General features: G+C 43.2%; 3 protein-coding genes across 4 annotated transcripts; 1 reads left to right on the plus strand and 2 right to left on the minus strand.

The window, feature by feature from the left end:
* The first annotated feature begins 1,991 nt into the window (after window positions 1-1,991).
* LOC131883754 (neprilysin-2-like) lies at window positions 1,992-11,100 on the plus strand. 2 transcript variants are annotated; one of them, XM_059231305.1, is made up of 11 exons: window positions 1,992-2,256; window positions 3,200-3,642; window positions 6,288-6,553; window positions 6,721-6,919; window positions 7,193-7,417; window positions 8,254-8,613; window positions 8,721-8,933; window positions 9,015-9,116; window positions 9,184-9,301; window positions 9,579-9,761; window positions 10,654-11,100. In XM_059231305.1, exons 2-11 carry the CDS (start codon window positions 3,229-3,231, stop codon window positions 10,917-10,919), a joined length of 2,346 nt encoding a protein of 781 aa, XP_059087288.1. In that variant the 5' UTR covers window positions 1,992-2,256; window positions 3,200-3,228; the 3' UTR covers window positions 10,920-11,100. The 2 variants fall into 2 exon arrangements, with proteins under 2 accessions (XP_059087288.1, XP_059087289.1); XM_059231306.1 differs by lacking the exon at window positions 1,992-2,256 and adding an exon at window positions 3,004-3,120.
* On the minus strand, window positions 10,989-19,942 carry LOC131883752 (kinesin-like protein KIF21A). Its single transcript, XM_059231303.1, has 3 exons — window positions 19,020-19,942; window positions 16,675-16,996; window positions 10,989-15,995 (listed from the first exon to the last, which is right to left on the minus strand). Exons 1-3 carry the CDS (start codon window positions 19,244-19,246, stop codon window positions 11,736-11,738), a joined length of 4,809 nt encoding a protein of 1,602 aa, XP_059087286.1. The 5' UTR covers window positions 19,247-19,942; the 3' UTR covers window positions 10,989-11,735.
* A 1,415-nt stretch (window positions 19,943-21,357) lies between these two features.
* LOC131883756 (sodium- and chloride-dependent GABA transporter 1-like) lies at window positions 21,358-24,552 on the minus strand (the record flags this gene model as incomplete). Its single annotated transcript, XM_059231307.1, is given in 8 exon segments — window positions 21,358-21,802; window positions 22,349-22,516; window positions 22,608-22,811; window positions 22,876-23,028; window positions 23,102-23,318; window positions 23,504-23,637; window positions 23,929-24,169; window positions 24,250-24,552. Coding segments are annotated over 8 exon segments (1,419 nt in total). The 3' UTR covers window positions 21,358-21,646.

Consider the following 24,552-nt stretch of genomic DNA (forward strand, 5'->3'; position numbering starts at 1 on the left):
AACTAAGCATACTATAGGAACAAAAATGTACCTATTTATCCCTAGATAATTCGGTCTTGTTCTGAAAAAATCTTGAATGGTTATGCTGTCAAAAAAAGCATGATAATAAAGTCATTTAGGCGAAAAGTCATTTGCAACAAAAGCAGCACATACCATGAAGTGGTAGAAGATTGTTTGTGTATAATTTTTTCCATTTTTTCTAGGAAAAGGGGTGAAATTATTGTGAAAAACGCAAATAAAAAATTGAAAATATCCAAAATAATGCAAAACAAATGGCAAAAAATGAAAAAAAAGCTTTGCAATTTTTGGGCAGTCCTGGTAATCATTCTATAAAGAAGGTTAGAAGGAGAGGTCACAAGGACGTTGACAGGGATTGGTCAAGAATCACGACGTCACATGACTCTACGAAACCTCGGCAAAGGAACCTTCTTTATTTGTTTTTTTCACTGGCTTTTCTAAAAGCTACAGGGAATTAATTTCATGGTAGTTTAGAGTTTGTCTTTTTTCACCTTGAATCTAGAGAAATTACAACTAAAAACCCTCTGAGTTCCATTCTTTGAGAAAACATGATCATAATTTTGCCACTTGATTGAAGGTTTTACTTGTATGATGGATTTTTTTTGGTAGCTTTATAGTTAACAGATTTTCTAACCGAGATTTGAACAATTTGTCCAGTTATTTTGAGTCAGGCAGCTCTGGATGAGGTTACAGATGTGGCAAGATACATTGTCCTGCTCTTAGAGAGATCTTCCCTTGCCATGTGAAGCATCAAATACTGTGGCAGCATTTTTTAAAAAGCAATGCTTTGGTTTGTTTGGGATATGTTTTAATAACATGTTAATTTTTCTCGGTTGTTTCATTTAAATTTATATCATTTGACGGCTATCAATGAAAGCAACGCCGATGTTTTTGTGCACCCGGTATATATTGAATCGGAATGTTTCTTATATATCGTACAACAATTGCGTGACTTGAGATTTACAAACAACATTACACCGGAATAAGAGCAGTAAATCGTTTAATGGTTCAACTCCATTTGTTAAGGAACATTGCAAGGTGGATAGAAAACCAAGTATTGTGGCCAGTACGAACGTGTAACCTTCACTAGAGAAACCCAGTTCAACAGCGACGAAATATTTGATCTTAAGAGCCGTTATCCAAAGGTTTTTTAAACAAGAGAGACTACAAATTAGTTCCTATAAACTCAGTTTTACATGAAACTCTGTGCTAGGACTAATCCTGCTTATAACATCAGTGTAACTCATGAACTTTCCACCCTGTCCTCTTTTGGGCTTTGAACCTTGTCACAATTATGAAGATATGGCAGCATTTACTAATATACAACGATTCTCGATGCTTTTGAACCTCAGTAAATGCATGCTTACGATAAGTTCATAAAAAAGCAAAGAAGAAGCTTGAGCAGAAAATTTCGCGAATATTAGCAGGATTTAAAGCAATATCTAACTTAAAAAAAACTCCTGGGTGTTGAAGTAACACAGACAACAACTAACAAAAAATGTGGAGACTGCGTTTTTGTCGAATTTTGAATCGATTTTACCAATGCCCAAATTTCAACACGCTTTTTCCACAAATGATAAAAATCCCTCATACCATGCGACATAAAAATGGCGTTCTCGGGTGAATCCCCACCTGCATCAGACACGTGAGTTTCAACTTCACACAAATATTCGACTAAGGTCCGGTGCTACAGGTCGGATCGCGGTTCACTTAGCAGTACGTCGGTAAATCCATATTCCATCCACCACTCGTACACCCATTTAGATCATACCGTCCAAAAAGCGCACCATGCATATGAGGTCCTCTACTCATCGTAGGGAGAGTGTTAGCGTTTTATCGTATCTCCGCTTGGCACACTCATATACACATACACCTCTCGAAGTCCAGCACAGCACTTCACTGAGGCGGGAGTGTGTTCCTACGTACATACGTTACGTATGTAGCGCATACGCAAAGAAATCCTTGATCCCTCCTCCTTCTTTCCTTCCCCGGTTCATATGAAGCAACATTTCCTCACTCCCCCTCCCTCATTCACTCAACCGATCTACCCATCAAGAGATGGAGTTGCACAGAGAACTTGGGAGACTGCAATGCTAAACCAACTCTCAAACCCAACACAACAGAACTGACGACGATTCCCTCATTTTTTGGTCCTCAGTTCCTGTTTCAAGAGTGTTGGTTGTGGTTGAAAAAAAGCCAGATTGAGGCTAGTGATTGATTGTTCCATCCTGGGCTGAGGTAAGTTCCGTTTCTCTTTTCATATTGGAATCAGCAGGGTTGAGGGTTTGTTTTGAGTGGGAGGCCTGACGTTGCACATTTTCCACCCCCTCAAAAATGCCTCAGGTATTTGAGGGTAGGTTTTCACTTCTCGCTTTAAACCATCAGCCTGCCAACCTGTTCGTTTCATTGGTTGGGTTTAGGTCAGTAGGGTTATGTTCTGATCTATCTTTTGCCTCATGGGCGAGATCTAATTTGTCGCGTAATTTTGTCGATCTTTGGGTTGGCTTTGCCACCTGAGCTAACGAGGAAAGGGGAATGGAAAAATGTAATGCTTACTAACATAGAGATCGCCGTGTTTTCCCTATTCGCAGCATTTAAGCTGTCTGTTTTGCAACTTGCTGCGCAGAAAATACTCGATGGTGGGTAATCCCGTATCGCCTAATTGTAACAATTTAGTGTAAAATTGACACCTGGAAGTGAAATCTTATCTGCGTAATCTCCTTTTGGAAGCAGATATTCCACTTCTTCTGATCCAGTAGTACAAACTACATCGAGGAGTTCATGTTCGCAAGAGTAGATAGTGTCGGATGGCAGTCTGATAGCAACACTGGCAGGTCTCAGTACATTAGGGAAACCCTACTATGGTATGCTTGAGCGGATTGGGATCATATTGAATAGATGAAATGAGGAGAGGAACTACAGGAAGTTGAGCAAAAAAGATGGCTAGCATGACTTTTTTGAGCCGCCCTTGAAGGCACATGCGAACCAGTTGCAGTTCTGGTGAACTTATATACCGTAGATTAGGAACCTTCTGAACATTGGTTCAGAGGATACGATCATCATGCTTGTGGATTTTAATAGTTGTGCGCCATAGCATTAGAAGTAGGCCTATCAAGCTCATTTTCATGGACAAATGTGCTATCTAAGATATTTAATCCCAGCTTTTCTCAATTTTTTTCAGCCCTTCGTCGACGAGAACAAGCGACAACCATGGCCTCAAGTGTGCCTGAAGTGAAACGAGGTCATAACGGAGGAGTGACAGAGAGCAAAGCTGATCTAGTGTCCATCGAAGTCTCCGAGATGAACCAACCCACATTTTCCATGTCAGCATGGGCTCGAAGGACCAAGTTGGAGAAGGTCTTGACAGTGTTGTTGATGCTCCTGACGATTGCCCTCATTGTGGTGGCTGCTCTTGGGTTCACGAACACTTCTCAGAGCTCTATTTCGAACCGTGGGCATTCGCTTTCGTCAAAGCAATGGTCGGTTCAAGATGAGTCGGCGGGAAAAGTGTGCAACTCCAGAGGGTGTATTAGTGCTGCTCATCACATCCTGGAAAACATGGATACTGACGTGGATCCATGTGAAGATTTCTATCAATATGCGTGCGGAGGATTTGAGAAGAGGGTAAGCCTGTGCATAAACTGCCGAATTAGAGGCTTATGGAATGTATGGAGGACGTAATCATGATTGGATAAATAAAGGTAGATTATTCATCGTATGTTTCGGTAGAGGTGGAAAACTAAGCCCTTGTAAAACAGAGCAAAACCTTGGTTAACTTGGAAGTGACGTTGGTCTTGGAAACCCCATTAAAAAAATTGTATTCGCGATTAAAATGGTGACGGTTGAGTATATCAACATTTCACATCACATTTTTATTATTTGATTACGTAATATTTTCTCATCTATTCTCAGCAATCTAACGTCTCAACAATGATTCGAGTACCAAGGGGGGCTTTCCATGTGTTGAGGTTCCCCCGTCAAGGAATAATACTTGAAATTTGATGTACATACGAGAACAAACAAGAAAAGACAAAGTCATCGTGTCCGTACATACGTTCAGCAGAGTCAATAGGTTTGAAAATATCTTTCTCTTGAAGCTCGCATTCCCACGTTTCACAATCTGTAACTTGATCCCAGCTCATCTGGAGTTTCTCAACACTGTTTTTGAGCAATTGGATATTGGCACTGACAAGTACACGACAACAACATGACTCAGATCTGTTCCAATTTGACATCAGTTGAATTGGAACCTAAACAGCAACCTTACCGGTAATCATTGAGGGAGAAAAATCAAGCTATGAAACGAGCCTTTCTTTACCGCAGACAACCTAGAATAAATTGTACTCTATAATTTAAATGGAGCACGGGAAGCTTGCCTGTGTCCTCAACAATCCTGGATGGGAACTAGGAATGTTTGATGATGTGACAAAGTGAAAAAAGATTGTCTTTGAAATTGGGAAAAAATCCAGTCATTTTAATGGCTTTGCTCCAAAGCTATCATTACTTTAAACTTTTTTTCAAGCGAATAATTTTACCGGAGAAAACCCACATTTGAGGGAATTTTTTATTTTAAAAACTTTAAAGCAGTGGTAACTCAACTGTCTTGCATATGTTAGTTTTTGTCTTGAAATTTGTGCAAATTACATCCTCTTAAAAAAGGAAGAACAAAAACAAACATGATGCGTAGCATTGAGGATTGCTAAAAGAAATACTGCATAACAACAGGGACATTATGTACGTAGAATGATCCAAATGAGAGTGCCTCCCTTCTGATTGCTATCTTGTCAATATTGTCAATAATACCTTACTTCAATTCGAACAGATTTATCAACTAGAACCGGAAAAAGGCATCTTTCGCTGATCACTGTCCATGATGCAAGACGTCGGCAGGTTCTGGTTTTCCAGCCAACTGTTTCTGGTTGAGGTAAAAAACCAGAAATCCTTGACAACAGCAACATACTCACGTTTTAGGCGCTTATAACAGGTTCTTGTCGGAAGCGGTATTTTCAGCCGTCATGTTCATTGTCGGTTCAAATTAACATTCTTAAAGCACACCCAGGAACAATTCGCAGGATGAGATGTGGGATCGTGGAGATCGTAAAACTTGTGATTTCAAATAATTAATTTTTCATTCATGTTATTTTTATACTTTCAATGAATCCCTTTTTTGGTGTTCATAACTAGGAAACGGTTATTGCTTCTAAATCAATTTGTCCTACTAATGCATGGTTGGGGAAATCGCACATCATAAAAGGGATCCAACTTGAACTATACACAAACCACATCAAAAATTCAAAATTATTGAGCGTACTAACCAATCATTAAACAACAATACAAAATGAAGAAGTGGACTTGAAGTTTCAACTATTATCATTTGTTCATGTGTACGTATGACAAAAAATGGAAAAAGTGTGCTTTTGATTCATGGCCTTTTTTTTTTATTTTAATGCGCATCACGAATCAAACCAAATAATGTAGTGTAGCCAATTGCAATTTATACCATCGTAAGCGATGCACGTTACACTTCGATAGCCAATTTATTATGGATCATTCGTTTCTCCTTACCAGTGTAAACTTGGCGTATTTTCTCTCTTTGCGATTGACATACCTGGCAAATTTTGCAGAGTTCATCCCAAGCATACTTACAATCGATATAATGGGCGTTTTCACAAATGTCTGTCTCAGAATGACGACAAATTGATGACAAGGTGTGAGTGAATACAACCGTGATAACATCTCTTCAACACGGTATTCGAATCATTTCCTGAGGAATTACGTTGCTGTTTTAGCGAACGGTTCCAATAAGCTTGTCGTTTGATCTTCTATCGGCAACACCATTAAACCCTTAATGTGAGCTTCTCATCTTGCATCTATTGCAATTCAACCCCGTTATCATCGTGGTTTTTATGCTCTATGATGGCCGGATTAGTAACTCCATTGACTGTAACTAACGCCAAACTCGAGCCGTTTGTTTTAGAAATGTCATTCCATTGGACTCAGTCAATCCTTGAGCCTAAAAACTAGCAATTTTCGAGCCTGACTCCATGAGGAAGTCCTGCCCGGCTTTAAGCGATCGTACTTACGTACGTAGGTACGTACACCCAAAATACCAGGAGTCACTTCCGCGATATGCGATACCAATCCGACAAACAGGCATTATTTTGTTTGCCTTACACTTTAGAGTTTAGACAGTTTCATGCAATGCATAACCGGGATGCATTCAAGCCTGGAACACATGTTCATTTGAGCAATCTCGGCCTCCGTTTCAGGTACGAATTCCTGACGACCGCACATCCCGATCGCAATTCTCGGTCATTGACGATGAACTGGATGTCCAACTTCGAGACATTCTCGAGGGAAATGCCACCGAGGACGAATCCTCGGTGTTCAGGATGTCTCGTGACACCTATCAGGCATGCATGGATGAGGATAGATTGGAAGAGATCGGCTTGAAACCTATTCTAGATGTCTTGAAGACTTTCGGAGGTTGGCCCGCGGTCCTGGGCGACGCTTGGGACGAATCCAAGTTCAATTGGTAAACACACACGCAGGCTGTTTTCTATCTAAGCGAACAAAGTTCGACAATAGAAAACAACGCGGGCCTTGACTCTCGTGGAGTCAAACAAGAGTCAAGGTCGAGCCTCAATTTGGCTGGGACTGGTTCTTGCACGTTTTTTCCCTTCTCTTTTCATGTCGCCTTAGGCAAGAAATGTTGGTTACCTTCCGCAAGCATGGCTACAGCACGGATTACCTGTTCGATTTTTCGATTGCCACGGACATTAAGAATTCGACCTGGCGGACCATTTACTTTGATCAAGGCCTCTTGGGAATGAGTCGAGAATATCTGATCAAGGGCTTGGCGGATGAGGATGTCCGTCATTACTATAATTACATGCAGAAGGTATGAAGACGTTGTTATTGCTGCTCATATGCCACGGCATTCTATCTCCACAGAAGGAAATGTCTTGAAAGATGCGAGAAGATACCACAAAAGGCTTTTAAAAAGAAATATCACGAATGGGTGTGGCCTGTTACTGAATGAAGATTGTCAAGAAATCAAGCCAATCCAGATAATTCATCTCAATTGATATCTTATTACGTCATGAAAAGCGATAATTAGACATCACTCTGAAACCCTGGTACTAAATACTAATCGCATTCTCAAAAATTTCAGGTCGCCGTGCTCTTGGGCGCGGATCCCGTGCGTGCCGCCTCGGATTTGAAGGACTCGCTGACTTTCGAGATCAAGTTGGCCAATGCATCTTTGCCTCGCGAATTGAGACGCGATGCAAACAAACTGTATCATGCCATGCAATTGAAGGACGTCAATGAGATTGGCCCATTCATCTCGAATTGGACGGACCTGGTCAACAGCATCCTCACAGAAGATGTCATTCAGGTAACCTATCCATCGAGCCACATGGCATCAGTAAAGAGCGGGTGTCTTCGGTCTTGAACTCTATGTAATCTGTGTTGGTCTTCGTCTCGTTTGGTTGGGGTGCAATAATGCATCAAAGTGATCGTCTGAAAGGACTCAAGGGTGGTAAATCAATCGGGCCAGGGCCAGGTCGGTTTTTCCTTCCAAATAGTAGATTACAGGTGAATTAGTTGCACGTTTCCCACAAAAAGGACAAGTTGTACGCTAAAGATAAAGAGCTTCGTCGTCTTCAATGACATGAAAGTGCGCTCAGATTTCAACGCCATTTTCAGGGTCGGTGACGCAATTCTCTCGTCTTGACCCATCTGGCTTCAAAACGAGACTGAAAAGAGAAGTAAAAATGGAAGCACAAGTTGTAATGTTATGACGATTAGACAAGCTGTTGTTTCTTGCCCTAATTAAGATGCGAGGGCAAATGCGTAACTCTGAACCATGTTTTCTTTGTTCTGAACCTAGAATTCTGGATCAGCGTTTAAACTTGGCAGTGCCATTAAAATGCAGTAAATCTTGAACGAAATTGACTGGTTTGAAGAGTTTTGCCCTATGCTTTCGAGCAAGAGCGATGTACTTTAGGACCCAGAATGCGTGTCAAATTTTGCCTTGATTGTTCACAGAGGGCACAAAGGTTGAAGGGAGCATTTCGATATTTTCCCACAGGTTCCAAAATGCAAATCATCCTTGATTTTGTTCATGAATTGAGCACGGAATAATTCTAAGCATTTCATGACAAGTGCATTCAATGAAGCGATAAATTGGTCGAACAAGTTAACAACCTCATATTTTTCTATATTTCATAGGTGACTGATGAAGAGCGTGTTGTGGTGAGTACGCCGGGATACTTCAAGAACTTGACCGAGATCCTGAAGACCGAGCCCAAACGGAACATCGCCAATTACATGCTTTGGCGAGTCGCCCGAGCCTCCATCGGCTACTTGAATAAGGATGCTCGAGCTGTCTCCCATGAGTTTGCTAAGAACATCACGGGCAAAACCGCTACCACGCCCCGCTGGAAGTTGTGTGTGGGCGCGGCAGCGGGCAGTTTCTCGGCCGCCATTGGCAAAATGTATGTACTGAAGCACTTCAATCACGATGCCAAGGATATCATGCTGGAAATGGTCACCGACATTCGCCAGGAATTCAAGACAATTCTCGACGAGGTAATGATGATGAATGAACGTTATCCATGCAAACCTTTCAATATTTCCGAGTCCGTCATTTGGGTTCGAGTACTGTGTACTGCTCTATTGCTCCATTTCTACCGCAGATTACATGGATGGATTCCAAAACCAAGGACAGAGCTCACAGCAAGCTTAATAGCATTAAAGAATACATTGCATATCCCGAGGAGATCCTGGACAACAAGAATCTAGAAGAAATCTACAAGGGACTTGAGATCGTCGAGGGAGAATACTTTCAGAATGGCATCAGAATGAGTATTTGGAGAACCAACTATCATTGGAAGAAGCTACGCGAAGAGGTGAGTTTTGGATATCATATCTACCATACACTTGGTCTTCATTTACATTCAATTGACCACGTCAATGTCATCGATTTCTAGGTGGACAAAACTGATTGGAAGCGACATGCAAATCCGGCTGTGGTCAATGCCTTTTACAGTGCCATCGAGAACTCGATTCAATTTCCCGCGGGGATTTTGCAGGTAAACCTAATTCATGAAACGGAAAAAAAGAGGTTCCATTTGGATTACAGAATTCTTGAACTTGTAGGGTGCCTTCTTCAGTAACGACAGACCGAACTACATGAACTACGGAGGAATTGGTTGGGTCATTGGACATGAAATCACACATGGATTCGATGATCAAGGCAAACAATATGACGACAACGGTGAGAACGAGGGGGGTATCATTTGCCAATAAAGCTGACACGCTTTTCAAATTGGCTTTCCGAACCGCTTTTAAAACGAGATGCAGCGAAATGTCTTCAATCTAGGGAAACATTAATTGCAAGATATTTCAAGTGAAAAAAAATATCGGTGAATTCGGTTGTTGAGATTGAAAACTTGAGATTTTCGGCAAGCATTTTGTCGCTTTTTCGTTTAATATAAAAACACAAATTGTTCTCTTGTCTCGTATTTAATGGATGCATTTCTCTCCTTTTTCAGGGAATCTCCGCAATTGGTGGGAGCCTCCAACTGAAAAGGAGTTTTCTGACAAAACACAGTGCATCATTTGGCAATATGGCAATTACTCAGCCGAAGAGATTGATATGAATCTGAATGGTGTCAACACTCAGGGTGAAAATATCGCCGACAACGGTGGCATTAAAGAGGCTTATCGGGCCTACAGTAAGTTTTGGGTTACCAAATCACTCTGACGTATCACATTATCGTTTTGAATTTAATTTCGAAAGCTTTATCTACTTGCTACACGGTAGCAACGAAATTCATTTCGGTTGGTAATTAAATCATATTTCTAAGCGAAAACTTGCTTAGATTAGATAACCAGATGAAGACATCTGTCTTCTCAATGAACCTCTGAGAAGTTTTAAACGGGATCTAATGTAAGCAGTTTTTTTTTGCAAACGATACCTGACCAACCTCACGTTCAGGGATGCTTTAAAGCGGCCAAAAATCCTCAATTGACCAAATATTTCATCAAATAGGAGAATTGGACGGGGATGCTTGGGTCGAGAATTAGCATTTCGAGATCCAGGAAACTACCTACCTGGGGTCGTTATATTTTGAAGAAGAACAAAACTAGTCATTTGTGAACGTTTAACGGACCCCGTTTTACCCTTTTCTTGCTACTTGTGCTTGCAATTCACCCAATGAAATCGTCGTGTAATTTTAAGATGATTTACTTTATTGCCTGAATGGCCTTTACCCGGTATTAATTAGAAATGCAAAGAAAATTGTCGACATTCAACATTTTTTGAAAATACCTTGCTGAACATCTGTCAATTTAGCATCAGGGGTTCGCTAAAGACGCTCGAATTTGATAGCATACAGGCAATCAATATACAGGCAATGTATATAAATTGGTAGTTATGCACAAAGAACACTACATTAATTAATTCAAGTCTGGAATAAGTTGACATCATCGCCTGAATAGGATTGTACCGAACTGAGAGCCATTCATTTGATAATTTTTCTAATGCAAGGTATATTTGGTGGCCTAAAAACTTCTTTAAAACATGTTCAATGAAATGTCTAAGATAATAAAGAGAATTCTTTCCAGATCGATGGGTCAGCCGCCATGGCGAAGAGCCCATGCTTCCCGGCATTAGTCACTCTCCCAGGCAGCTATTTTGGGTCAGTGCTGCCAATATCTGGTGTTCAAAGTACAGGCCCAAGGCCTTGGAACAACGCATTAAGACTGGAGCTCATTCTCCGGGCCGATTCCGGATCAAGGGGCCATTCTCCAATTCTCGAGAATTCGCCAAAGACTTTGAGTGCAAGCTGGGCTCAGGCATGAACCCCGTGGATAAATGCGAAGTTTGGTAAAGAAGTACCTCCTAAATTCCCGTCCATCTCGTCTCTGGTAACAAAGAAAATCAATCCAACGGTACACGATCACATTTGGATAATTTATATTATTACTATTATCTTAAAGATGTTGATGCAGTTTTAAATATGTATCTTATCTACCACATTTTGCTACATAAATACAATGTATCAAAACAGATTTGGAATGTACGGTGTTTTCTTTTAGTTGAGGGTGTTTTGTTATTGGGGAGAGTGGTTGGAAATTGAGACGTGAAAATGCTGTTTGCACATTATTGAGTTACACCACACTGCTGAAGCTGTGGAATGACTTGTCAGGGACAGTTTTCCTCGATTGAGGAAGCAAACATTACATCGAGTGATTTATAAAAATACGGGTAACGTGTTATTGACTTATTGTTTTCGTGGGTTTTGGCTGGCTAAAAGTGCTCGTTTTGTACACGAGTCAGGAAATGGTTCAAGTTTCCTGAAAAAGTGTGATGATTGGCCGATCTGAGCTGCTATTAAAAAGTTGGAAGCGCTTTATCACAAGTTGAATCGGGGAGGGGAGGGGGAGGGGAAATAGAATGGCTGGATGCTTGGATGATTGGTTGCTTCAGAGAAAGGAGTCGATTTAAGTCGTGTTTAGAAGTTACCCAATCGAGTAATACTACCAGTCATTGAGCGGGAAAGGCTCGAGCTGCTACCAAAGGTGGAATGACCTCCCCTATTTGGTGACGAGAGGAAACGCCGTCTTGAGCCCGGCGAGTATAGGTTTTGTCTATGAAGTGATCCACCCGATCCCGCTAGACGGGAAGGGCTGGACGGAAACCGCGGTCAAGACGTATCGGAGTCTGGACTCTTGTCAAAGTTATTACGAGGGCGCCACATTCCCACACTTCCATCATTCGAACCAGTAAAGATAAGGCCGTCATTGGTGTAAATGGTGTTAATGGTTGAGTTATGGGCTTTGGTCTCGCCGATGAGTGCGCACGAGTCCACGGACCAGAGCTTTAAATAGCCGGCCCGACATCCAGACACGATGACTTGAGCCCCGGGTAAGAAACTCAAGCCGCAGATCCAATCCTTATGAGCATTGTTAATAGAGCGGACCAAATCTCGACTTTGGAGATTCCACTTCTTGATGCAAGTGTCTCGAGAGGCGGAGAACAAGGTGTCCTCATATAAGGCAAGACATTCGATTCCATCGTAGTGAGGCGGGTCTAAGTTATGAGTGGGAGTGATCACTCCGCCTTTCCCTTCGGGAACGTTGAACACTTTAATGTAGTGGTCTTTCGAGCCCGTGATAACATAATCACCGTCCTCGGTGTCTGGACTGAGTGAGATCCCAGCAGTGAGGCACATGATGGCTGCTTGATGACCGCCAGCCAATTTCCCGATTGAGTGGAATTTCCGCAAATCCCAAATTCGCACTTTATCCCCAGCAGCCGAAAAGAGGCCATAACCCGAAGGAGCAATCGCAATATCATTGATTAGGGTCTCTCCAGGAGGCATGTGGAGGGTTCTATTGGAGGAGTTCATTTGAATCGATCCATTCGTGGTGAGACCTGAGGAACTTAAGGTCTTAATACACGTGTTGGAGTTCATGCGAAGGTCCCAAATCTTGATGAAGGCTGACGACGCCGAGAAGGCCAGTCGAGTCACTTCTGAGTATTTGACCACGTTGACGTTGTTTGGATGTCCGGCAAGACTTTGGATTTCAGCCTTCTTGCAGAGATCCCACACCTTCACAGTTCGATCCTTGGATGCACTGAACAGTCGCTCGTTGGTAGCGAAAACTGACAACACGGCTTTGGTATGGCCTTCAGCCACATTCGAGCAAATGAGTGGACTTTTTGGTGTCATTTTGCCCTGATAGGGATTGATCACACCTTTGCTATGTGCAGATGCTTCGCCCAGCTTTGTTCCCGCAACGAGACGATGGAAAACATTCTTGCCCGTTTCATCCCGACTCCCCTGTCGACGAAATGAGGGCGGGGAATTGGGCGGAGACTCTTCGTTCAAGCGAGCAGCAGAGTTGAATTTCCGCAAGTTCATCATTGAACTTCTCGGCGAAGTCGATCTTTGGAACGAGTCTGGATACGGATTGTTCAAGTTGTTTCTTCTTCCGATCACGGGCGAAGGTTGGTACACTGACGAGAGGCGTGACATGCTGGTGGGATCCATCGATTGAGTCATCACATCCGGAAGAGGTTGATAACGGCCGTTATTAATGTAAGCACCATATCCAAGAGGAGCCCCGCCAGGATTTGGCTTAACGAAGCTACGACTTCGAAAAAGCAAATCTGAACTCGGCTTGGTGAAGCTCAAACTTCGAACGAAAGCCGCCCGATTAGTACTAGATGGAGGAGGAGGAGGTCCAATGAGTTTCCCATTGTCACCCCCTAAAAGGGCCATGGGTGGCATATCCGTGTCATTGAAGAGAAGGTCTTCTTTGGTAGTCATTTTGCGTCGTGCTTTTTCCCGACGTCCCATGGAAGAATCAGATCCAACGCTGTCTTCCGTACCCGGCTGAAGGTCAAGGTTAAGATTGGTTATGGACCGAGCCACGCTCACTTCATCTGAATCTGTTCCGCTCTCATCTTCCGCCTGATCAGCCAGCATGAGGTCGTAGATATCGAGATCCTGTTGCTCGATCATGTGTTGAAGCAGTTGTTGATGTAAGGTGCTTTGATGTGTGATTTGAGATATCTTATTCTCTAGCTCTTTGACTTGGCCGTCGCGTTGGGTGGATTGACAACATTGGTTGACGGTCATACTTAAGAGCTTGCTCAAGAGGTATCGAGATTCGTCCAATCCGATTTCGTCGAGATTGATTAGCTTGGCCACGCTCTCCTCATCGTTTTCATCCGTGTTTCCAGCTTGTTCCATTTCCACAATCTGTTGCTGACATTCCACGATGTTCTCATGCAGATAGTTGACGTTGGCCTTAAGGTTTTCGATCTGATCTTCAAGATCTTCTACCAACGAACTGTCGCCTTTCTCGGCAATGAGGCGTTTTCGTTTGACTGCCATACGTTCCAATTTCTTCGACAGCTTTTCTCGCTCCTTGAGCCATCGATCCATATCATTTTCCATTTGGGAGATGGCCTGCTTATTCAGCGCAATCTTATTGATCTTCTTTTCGACGGTTTGCCATTTGGACTTCACGCTCTTTTCATTCAGTTTATCGCGCCGTTTGCCACCCATACTGATCCTTCTCTGACTTCTCCTCAAGGCAGAGACCTCTTCAGTTTTCCGCTTCAAAACGGAATCCTTCATCCTCCTCTCGGCCTCCAAGTTCTTGATTCGAGACTCATTCTTACGCGTCACTTTCTTCATTTGTGCAAGCTCTCGGGTCCTTCTCAGTTCTTGTTCGCGATGTCTAGAGGACTCCTCTTTCATCTTTTGAACGAGTCGAACTTTGTTTCGTTTCATTTCCATAACGTCGCTCTTCAGTTTCTCGACCTGCCGCTCATATTGAGATTGATTCCGCAGCAACTTGGCATGCTCTTTCTTAGCCGTTTGCAACTTCTTCACTTCAGATTGCAACTTTTCCAACTTTTCTTGATAATCCTGCTTGATCTTGGTCAACTTTTCCGGAGCGACGGTACTCTTGGCGCCTCCCATGTTCTTGAGAACCTTGTCTCGCTCTTCTTCAGTGGTAGTGATCTTGTTTTGCAGTGATAAAAGTTTGCTTTCGTATTGGAACTTCATAGCTTGAAGACGTTTCTGGGATGTTTCCAATTCTTCGATGAGCTTTTGTTTCAAAGAAATTTCTGAGGTGAGCTCGACCAGCTCCTCGCTAATCTCTTCATTCTTCATCTTAATGTTATCCGATTCGGTATCAGAGCCATCCGAATCTTCGTCCACGTCAGAGGTTTCTTCATCCTCATCGTCATCTTCTTCATCGTCCGCACTGTTGGCATCTTTGTCTTCATCGCTTAGGAGAGTTTTAGAGGTCTTGCGTTTGATTTCATTCTGTTTGGAGACGATTTCTTTTTTGGCTTGCTCAATCAAATCTTGCACGGAAAACGAACTCTCGCCTTCAGGGATGAATTGACCAAAGGATGAATCCATCCCACCTTTCATGGGCGAATATCCGGTCATGGAAAGTCGCTTATTTCGAGCCGTTTCTTTGCGCAGCACCTCGCATAATTTCTCTGACTCGCAGAGCTTACTTCGAAGTTCCTCGATTTCTTGAATGTAATTTTGAACCACAACTGCCATATCTGAATTTTCGCCGTCTTGAATCCAATTTCCGAGCTCCTTTTCGGCCAAAAGTTGACTATTCTTGGATGTGAGGACATCAATGGTCTCTTGCATCGCTTTGATCCTTGTCCTGAGGTTATGAGCCTCCTTACTAAGCATGGTGTTCTCGTGATACATGTCATTGGTAGTCTCCAACCCATCTTCCCCCATGACACGTTTTCCCTGTCGGTATTCCATCAACTCCAACTGCAGGTTCTGAATCTCTTGCCGCAACATCATGATGGTCCGAGAAGTCTTGTCTTGATTGGCAGTGACCTTGTTCTTGATGTTTCTGGCTCGGTTGGCATATTTCAAAGTATTCAAAGTCTCCATAAAATCACTATCACTCGGAGAGACACAAGCTATCATCAAGGTTCTGCTATTTCCCCCAAGGGAATCTTGTAAGAGACGTGTTAGCTTTGAATCTCGATATGGTACATGAAGGGCTCGTTTGGTTGTGTCTCCAAGAGCACTGATCACATTTCCGAGGGCTAAGAGACCACAATTGATGGAGATCCCTTCCTTGGCCCGATCTCCTGTGGCGCCAGTGCGTTTAAGTCTCTCAGATCCGGCCAAATCCACAAAATGGAACTTGGCTGTCAGGGTCTCCAGATCCCCTGGCGTGCCAGTGGAGGGGATGACTCCATTCTCATCTCCCTCGGGAATTGGAAATGATCCATCGCCTCTGGCTTGACGCTGCTGTTGGATGTAGATCGTGAAAATGGCATGACTTCTTGAGGATTGATCATTCATGTTGGTGCTGGCCGTGGTACGATTGAAAGCTCCAGCTTTAAGGCCCAAAACCGTCTCCTCCTCGGTGTGAACCGGCCTGGACGTAATTCCAGCCTTAAAATGGAATTGAAAGAGCCCAATCAGGATTACGGCAATCAATTTGTAGAACACACTGTACCATTAGTAGGCATCATAATGCAATTACATCTCATCATTACCAACACGAAGACGACCTTTTTCAGTGGAAGCAACGCCTCCGCAAATGTGAGCAAAAAAGGTTCAAAATACTTTTCAGATTGGTGTAAGGTAAAAAAAGATAAAGGGCCAAAAAATGTACTCATAGCTTCTCAAGGGTTGTGGGTTTCATTACTTTTGTTCGCTGTGAAGACAGATTCTGTTTTGCCGTCTACTCGCACTTCATGAACGAAAGAGGAGATGCTAATCATAAACCCTACTCCAAACAGCTGTCAACCTCTTAACAAGTGGAGGCGTCTCCTTTCGAAGTTGTTTCTTACCACCCTTTCTCTGAATGATGAGCCATTTATATCGAATGCTTAAAAAAGAGGAATAAGAAATTTGATAGGTAAGGATGGATTGAATTCAAACTTGTGGATGGGGCAGGTTTTTTTTGGCCCTAAAACATGTAATGTCGATTGTCTCTATGACAATTCTAGAACTGGAGTCAACTGACCAGCCATAAATTGAGGCCAAAGAGGAATTCATTCAACCAAAAGAAGTGGGGTTTCGCCCACTCTGTCCCCACCATATAGGTCGCAATTCGGCATCATCTTACCATGTAAATATTGCCATTGGCGTCCTCATGAATACGGATACCCGATTTTTTGTTCTTTCCACAACCATTATTGTCGAAGAGGTCCAAGACCTCCTCGTTGTAGAGCTCCATGAACTGGGTGGATACTTTGAATTCGGGAACAGTGGTCCCTTCATCTCGAGCTTCCTCTCGACGTCGATCGATTTCGGAAAAGAGGTGTTTCACAGCCCTCGGGATAATCCCAACTTGAGGACCAGACTGAGCGGTAAGATCGAAGCCCGTTCCCATGGTGTAGGTCTTGCCGCTCCCAGTTTGGCCGTAAGCCAATACCGTGGCATTGTAGCTGCAAGATAAAGTCAATTAGTGATAACCCTGAGGTTTAATTATGTGCTATCTTTTATTGCTTGAAGGATTTCTATTCATGAGATGCAGCTTGTTAGTTGTTGGTTGATGGTTAGTTTGGGTGCCATTCATTGGTTCGCTTCCAAGGTCTTGAATAAAGACTACCCGGGCTCAACATGGATGAATGCATCTGTGGAGTGCGCATGTGGTCAGTGAATGCGAGAGTGAGGGCGATTTTTAAGTTGATTTTGCGTGGTCTCCCTTATCATCCTCAATGGGAGTTCTCTTAGTCAGTTGACATTTCCTTCTTCAGGTGATGAAGTTCACTTGAAACGAGGAGGGAGTTAGTCAATGAAGTTAAAGCTGTTGCTCTTGAGACCCGCTGTACGTACTTTATCTACGCACAGGTGGATGATCGCACAAGTCACCCAGTCGATAGTCGTCGTTGATAGATTTTAAGTGGGTGAGAAGGATAGAAGGGAGGATAGAATCCACAGAAGGTACGAATGCGGAGGAGGGAGCAACACCACCACCACCATCACTACTACTACTACAACAACAACTACATGCTGATTAAGAGTCCAAAGGTCTATCTGCAAGAAGTAGCTGTTCAAGCGATGCGTGGGTGGATCGAAGGATAATTCCTCGATCCCCTCTGATCATGACCAACTTGTCCAAGTAACCAGTAATTGCGGTTTTCGAGAATAAGAGGGTTGTTCGGAATAAGGCTCTAGTTCGGAAACGTTTTTCAACATCGATGTCATTGCTAGTAATTCGAAGGAAATGCCAGGAGAGCTCAACATAATTACGAGAAGTCCTTGGGCTAAACGAGACTCTTCAAGTATCAAGAGTTCTTCAAAACTTGGGTACACGAGGGCGTCAAATTGGCAAGATTAGGTTCTGAATATGGCGACATTATAATAAATCAAGGACCTTATCTCAGTCAACTCATCTGGGCAGATTAGAGGGGCTCATGATTGCAATTGTAGCAAACTATTTAATTAATCACTGTCAGGTCCAAGCGTAATCTCAATGCCAAGAAAAGGGCTTCAAAGCTCTTGTTCTAGTTTTTCCTCATTCCCGTTTAGGTGTTACTTGCTTCCTTGGCCCTTTTGGATTATAATTATGCACCATGACGGGCAACAAGCAAGAAGAATACGAAATCTGAGCTCTTTCCGTTCCTTTGGAGGTCATATGCCTTGCCCGACGATGATTCAAAATGCGCTTCAGTTTTCTCCAGCCTGGCGCATAACAATTTTTCTTTACTTTTGATTGTTCTTGTTTAGTGAAAGTGTCCAGTGGCCTCACGACGATCGTTCGTTTCTTAGTTCGGGCCCGGCAGTATGCACCTTAGTAGCACTTGCGTAATGGGCAATTCAAATAAAAGTGGTTCTTTCTTTCATTCCTTTATCCTGGCCAAAAAAATGCCCTGCATAACTGACTGGATCTTGGGAAGGCTCCCCCCTTCTCTCTCTCTCTCTCTCTTTCCCCTCACTCTTGTTCATGGAGGCGAAACGCCCTTTGTCAGATCAGTCGAAAATACTTTCAAAAAGGCACTCGTCTCTTTCTTTCCGCCGACTCCTATGCACATATATACCGTACAAATGCTTGGAGGGTAAAAACATTCGAATATTGCAATTTTAACGTATGCCTACGGATTACTTCACACAAGAAGACAGTCCAAAACAAGTCAAATGCAAAAAATGGCTTGGACAGCTAATTCGCTATTTATGGATTCAATCTGAAAGGGGAGGGAGGGAAGGACTTAATTTTCTTCGTCATGTGGCATTGGCTCGTTGCACTAGGGCCCTATTTCTCTCTATTTGGCTCACACGATTCCTTGGAGTTTATCGAACATGTTTCTGAGTACACGCTTGTTTTGCCCAGACTCAAGATAAAAGGAGTTTAATCAGTAAAGGCACTGGGTTTCACACCACGTTGTCATTGACGCATAGCAAAATCACATTCGGGCAGGCAAAATCAACCGTAAATGCTAGGCACGTCTTTCAAAGATAGCGGCTTACCCTTCAAAGCAACCATCGATAAGCTCTTTGACGGTGTCCTCATACACCTCTTCCTGTTGACTCTCTGAATCATACACATGGTCATAGGTGAAGGCCTTATTGGAACCCAACCAAGCTTGCGGTTCACCCGGAGTTTTGGTGATACACACTTTACAAGCCTCGATAATCTCTCGAGGCAATTGCGGGCGAATGCGGACAGCCACCCGCACACTACTGCCTTCGTCCATATTTGAGACAGGATTGAGCAGTCTTTGGAATAATAGACCACTACACTTAAGATTTGGCCTTGGATTAATCCGGACTGGATTGGAATGTGGACATTATTTTGTCAAACATTTGAGCAAAGTCTTTTTTAATGGGTGGAATGTGAAAGGTCTTTGTTTGTTGGTCTTGACACCTCAATGTCTATCATTCAAAGGCCACCTAAAGCATGCGTTTTAACATGGGTGGCTTCGAGTCCACAAATGCGGGCACGAGAACAATAAGACACCTTTTGATCACTTCCGACAACACTCTTGAACACCCCAACACAATCACAATTTAGGCCCTCGCCACCTCAATGATCAACCCCATCCCCATGGGTAAGCAGCTCGAGACAGTTGTGTTTTCGTGTTTTCAGAGCCTTTCTAGTTGCTTTACCACAGCCATTCTGCGGCCTAAATCGCTTTTTGGGGGGGATTCGTTGGGTTGATGATGATCCTCAAGCGTCTCTGACTCACTCATCCCTTAGCTCGACTACACTACAACAGAGCTACTAGTCCCTTCGTACATGCACGAATGCACGAAACTTTGTCGTCGAGTCCGCCGTCTCGCGGCTTCATCCTCCATCCTTCTCACCCGTGGTGGATGGAGGTACAGCTGGCCTTCCTACCGCCATAGCCTGGTCCTCCGTGGTGTCGTCCGTCTGAACCGTCTCGTCCTCGTAGGTCTGGCTGAGATGGATTTCCTGGAGCGCGACTAGGGAATGGAGACAGGCTTGCCCGTATTTGACTTAACTCGCTTGCCTGACCTCGTTCGGTGTAGCAACCCTGCGCAGCTCCCAAAATCTTCAGCACTGCTTGTCAGCCAGCCAGTTCAGGGATGCTAACAGCTGCTCACACAAATAACTGATGGAAAGGCAGGTGCTTCAAGAGGGCCAAGTGCGCACTGTCGACCGTACAGTAAGGCAAAGCCACTGAGAATCAGAGACAGAGAGAGAGAGAGAGAGAGAGAGGAAGCAATTCGGAAATGAAACGTGAGCGGGAGAACGCATTTGTTGGCAATGACTAAATTTTATCTGCTCTTGACATAATTGTCAACAGCTGGCGGGTTGACTGGCATACATTATCCTCTTTGAAGGTGACCCTGACAATGAATGAGAGCTCAACCGGTAAAATTCAGATGAATTGGCGGTTCTACCGAGCGGGGCAGTTGACAATATGCCGCGTGCTGGTTAAGAGATCAAGGCAGATTTGTATAGGTAAGTATCAAAGAAATGGAGGTGTTAGTTGCTCATGTAGATCTGCTTTTGAAGGCCCTATACTTGATATTGAGTTGGGAAAGGGAAGTTATCAAGGATGAATACGGAAATGACCAATTGGCTCTTGAGATTCGTGTGTTACGTGGAAGATTCGCTCGCGCTCCCTATTTTTTTCTTAGTGGTCTATCATCTTCATTCTCGATCGGCTAAGCCGAAAATGACAGGCCGTTAAGAAGCATTCCGCCCTGGAGTCCAGGCCCCCATTCGATTTGAACCAAGGCGATGGGAGAAATGCATTCGTGAAGAGATTGCACAACCTCGATGGTCAGGCATTTCCAGCAATTGTTTCTAAAGTCGTCCTGGAAAGAAACTCTAAATGATCATGCAGAAAGCCTCCCCCTACATCACAAATGGTTTGTAGCAACGTTATGTGATCCAATCAAGAGCCAGTTCTACCACACGTAGGGCTAGAAAAAAAATCATCACAGAAATTGTGGGCTTGATGTACAAGCCACCATCAATCAGTCAGAAGTGATCGACATGAATTGGGTTAGAGATCAGATACACACCATCGCTCGAACCCCCACACTTGGGTAGATCAAGAACTGCAAGAAGCATGACTTGATACCCATACATATTCGAGTTGAGTTCCTCATGCTCGGGAGCCTGACTTGGCATGTTTTTCGAAGTGGTTCTTTTCAAACTGTGTTTGAAATGGTACTGGTAGACACGTACACATTCTGGTTGTGTTTGGTCGTAAGTTTGTTCGCGTTCTGACGAACGAACCGACCCTGTTTAGCGATTGACAAATCGATTGGGTGTACGCCCACCCATGTTTCTGATGCTCCTTTCATCAACTTGACACAAACAACGTGCAAATGACGTACACACATGTTTATTCGTAAGATGTACCGCAAGTATGGAATAGGAATTAAATGACATACTTATCATTCTCCATTGTGGGTTACTGATATTTCACAAGAGCTTTGGTACTCGGCTGTGGTTCATTCGGGGACCAAATACATCGTCAACAAAAATTAGGGTTTCATTAGGTCAATTCTTACAATGTAATACCTTATTTGTGCACAGGTTAAGATCATAGTAGTAATGAGCAATGAGTTATCCACTACAAGTGGCAATAATGTATTCATCTTAATTTGGTTGATATTTAATTATGACAATCAGTTTGACTTTCGGTTTTGTTCAAGAATGGAACGTCGGACTGATTTCGTGAAATGTCGTTCTCCTGTCTCTTCCTTTCAGCTAAAATTGTTAAAGCGTCACTTCGCATCTCGATATTGGCAGTTGTTCCTTTGATCCAATTCTGAAATGAAGTGCAAGTAAGATTTAACAGTCCCCCAAGGCCCGTGGCATGGTCTATTTAAACTAAGATCATGTTGTCATCTATTACCCTTGGCATGCCCTCATCCACACTTTTGACCAAGAGTCAAGTCGTAGAAGCGAACAAAGAAACAAAATTTCAAATGTGCGACAAGTATGGCGTATCTTGCTGATTTCAATTTTCAAAGTAATTTATTACAATTTCAACTTGTTTAACATTGCATATTTGTACAGTTTTTGCACAACGTTCTCTCTTAAGCGGGCAAATCTCAAAACGGTAGATGGATGAAAAATTCCGTATGGTGAGTCACAAAAATGAAAATGCAAATGTTTGCCGTTTTGGTTGCAACGCATGTCAAATTTCAAATGTGTGAGAAATAGGACAGTACTAATTTTTTTTCTATAGATTTTCTTAACAAAGGAATGTTTGCTTTTAAACGCAATACGTAAGACATTTGTAAAAGGATGTTTTTGAGTTGTAAACTAGATTTATTGTATGATCCCTAAAAATTTCTGAGGGCATGATTACCTCTTTAAGGGTTCCAGGTTGCGAAATCAAGTAGTAGATGGCATAAGCAGGCACCCAAATCATGGAAGAAAATGAGATGAACAGGCCTAGAATCTCGGCCCATAGAGGAAACTCGTAAGTTCCATAAGTCACTGGTTGATATGAGACGATGTAGTAAATAAAGACTCCCTGCAAAGTGTGAAAAATAGATTAGATCACGATTTGAGGTGGTACACGCGATCTTCAATAAGATAAGAGGTCGTCTTTTGAGGCCACTCACCGACATAAGTAACGGCGCAAAGTACTTCCAGCAGAGGTACCAGAAAAAGAAGGGCTTCATTCCGGTCATTTGTTTGATGTTATCAGAGAACTTGTCAGCTCCATAAAACCACGAGACCGCAATCGTTTCAAAAAAGCAAATCCAAAGAAGTGACATTCCAGAAGCTGAATAGAAGTCCATCAATTGAAAGATGTAAATACCACCCTGCAAGGAAATTAACGCCATCAACTACTTGAATCATGGATAGCAAAGTAAACACCAATCGCACCTGAGTAACCATCGGCAGTCCCAACAGATACAGTACCAGGCAAACACCAACGGCTACTTGCTTTCGATAAGGCAACAATTTTTCCGACCAGTTATCTACAATGCCAGTGATGAGAGATTCCACGCTACAAAACTCGGTGTCAATGCCCAAGACCTGTAGCAAAAAAGCGTATTCTTAACTGCAGTAAAGAGGGCGTGTTTGAAAAACAGGTCTGTCTTTTTTGTACCAGAAGCATGGCAAAGAAGATTACTGCCCAAAAGAAGGACACGGGAAGACTGAGAACGAGCTCAGGGTAAGTGATGAACACTAATCCTGGTCCAGATCGAGCCACCTTAGCCACAGTGGTCTCTTGGAGTACGGCCATGTAGCCCAAAATGGAGAACACCAAGACTCCAGCCGTGAGGCAAGTGCAAGTGTTGATGACGCATGTGATGAGAGCATCTCTGAAAGAAGAGATTTGACGATGAATTGGGAAGATTGGAGGTCGCAGTTTGATCCTGGTTTTGTCGTATTCCCAGTGAGTTAGGAGTGAATGTGTTAGGAGAGAGATGATTAGTTTAGTGTCATTGTCAACTAGGTAGATGATCAGAAGTACAATACAACTCATTTTTGAGATCAAGGCTGACACCTGAAACAGTTGTGATTAAATTTATTGTAGGATCCCAAGGCTGAGAGGGCTCCGGTGCCCACACTGTAAGCAAAGAAAATCTGAGTTGCGGCGTCAATCCAAGTCGATCCATTTCGCATGTATGACCAGTCCACCTGAAAAAGTGCGAAGGAATCCGAATTCAATGACCCAAAAAGGTGTAAATGAGTGATCAGCCCTTAAATCCAAGAAACAAAATCCCATGCACAGTTCATAGGGAATGTCGGGAACACGACAGTCGGAGAAAAATAGCTAGGTAAAGGCATGCACGACGAGATTACGGATCCAATCAATGGCAAATCAACATTATTAGTAATGATCGTAGTAGTGATGAGATACACTTAATGATCTATCATGACACAAGGTACGAGAAAGAGGAGAGTGGTTAAATCAATTTCTGGACTAACATGAACGTAAGCCTTGAGTCCTTCGATGGCTCCCTCCAGCGTTAAGGCCTTGGCCAAGAGGGTTAACATGACCACATAGGGGAATAAGGCCGTGAACCAGATGATGTAACCACTTTGATGTAGCCCTCGTCGAATGATCAGGTAGACAATGAGCCAACCCAAAAAGAGCGATCCAACCAATTCCCATTGCATGCCTCCCAAACCGAATTCGATCCCATCATTAGCTTGTAAAACTCGATTGCTGGAACAAATGGGGATGGGACAGGTCACTCGCTCATGGTCAAGATAATGGAACATTTTGGGTCTGACGCCGACACTCACTTCCAGAATTCCTCAACGGCCGCAACTCCGCCTTTGACCTTGTGTTTAACGTATGTCCCATTTGCGTCGAATTTGAGAAGACGACATTTGTCCGTGTTCCACCAGCCGTCTGAATGGGATAGGGACCACTTTTTTACTCTGCTCATACTTGCACATTAGTTCAGATGCAATTTCCTCTAGGAGCCATCGAGACTCGAAAAATCGAAATGAAAATGTAGACCATCCCATGAGAAAAATCCTTATTATTTTGACAGGGAATGTATTGGAGCGGAGGTGGACACCTTTCAAGCTTAATGACCCCCC

Source organism: Tigriopus californicus, chromosome 7 (assembly GCF_007210705.1).
Source record: "Tigriopus californicus strain San Diego chromosome 7, Tcal_SD_v2.1, whole genome shotgun sequence".
In the NCBI taxonomy this organism is placed as follows: domain Eukaryota; kingdom Metazoa; phylum Arthropoda; class Copepoda; order Harpacticoida; family Harpacticidae; genus Tigriopus; species Tigriopus californicus.

Excerpts from the sequence above, each read along its gene's own strand:
- LOC131883754 (XM_059231305.1), top strand. The coding sequence starts at position 3,229 with ATGGCCTCAAGTGTGCCTGAAGTGAAACGAGGTCATAACGGAGGAGTG. Across the intron at positions 6,554-6,720 it reads GACGAATCCAAGTTCAATTG|GCAAGAAATGTTGGTTACCT; the intron begins GTAAACACACAC and ends ATGTCGCCTTAG. Across the intron at positions 6,920-7,192 it reads ACTATAATTACATGCAGAAG|GTCGCCGTGCTCTTGGGCGC; the intron begins GTATGAAGACGT and ends CAAAAATTTCAG.
- LOC131883752 (XM_059231303.1), bottom strand. The coding sequence starts at position 19,246 with ATGGACGAAGGCAGTAGTGTGCGGGTGGCTGTCCGCATTCGCCCGCAA. Across the intron at positions 16,997-19,019 it reads ATCGATGGTTGCTTTGAAGG|CTACAATGCCACGGTATTGG; the intron begins GTAAGCCGCTAT and ends TTTATCTTGCAG. Across the intron at positions 15,996-16,674 it reads CCAATGGCAATATTTACATG|GCTGGAATTACGTCCAGGCC; the intron begins GTAAGATGATGC and ends TTCCATTTTAAG.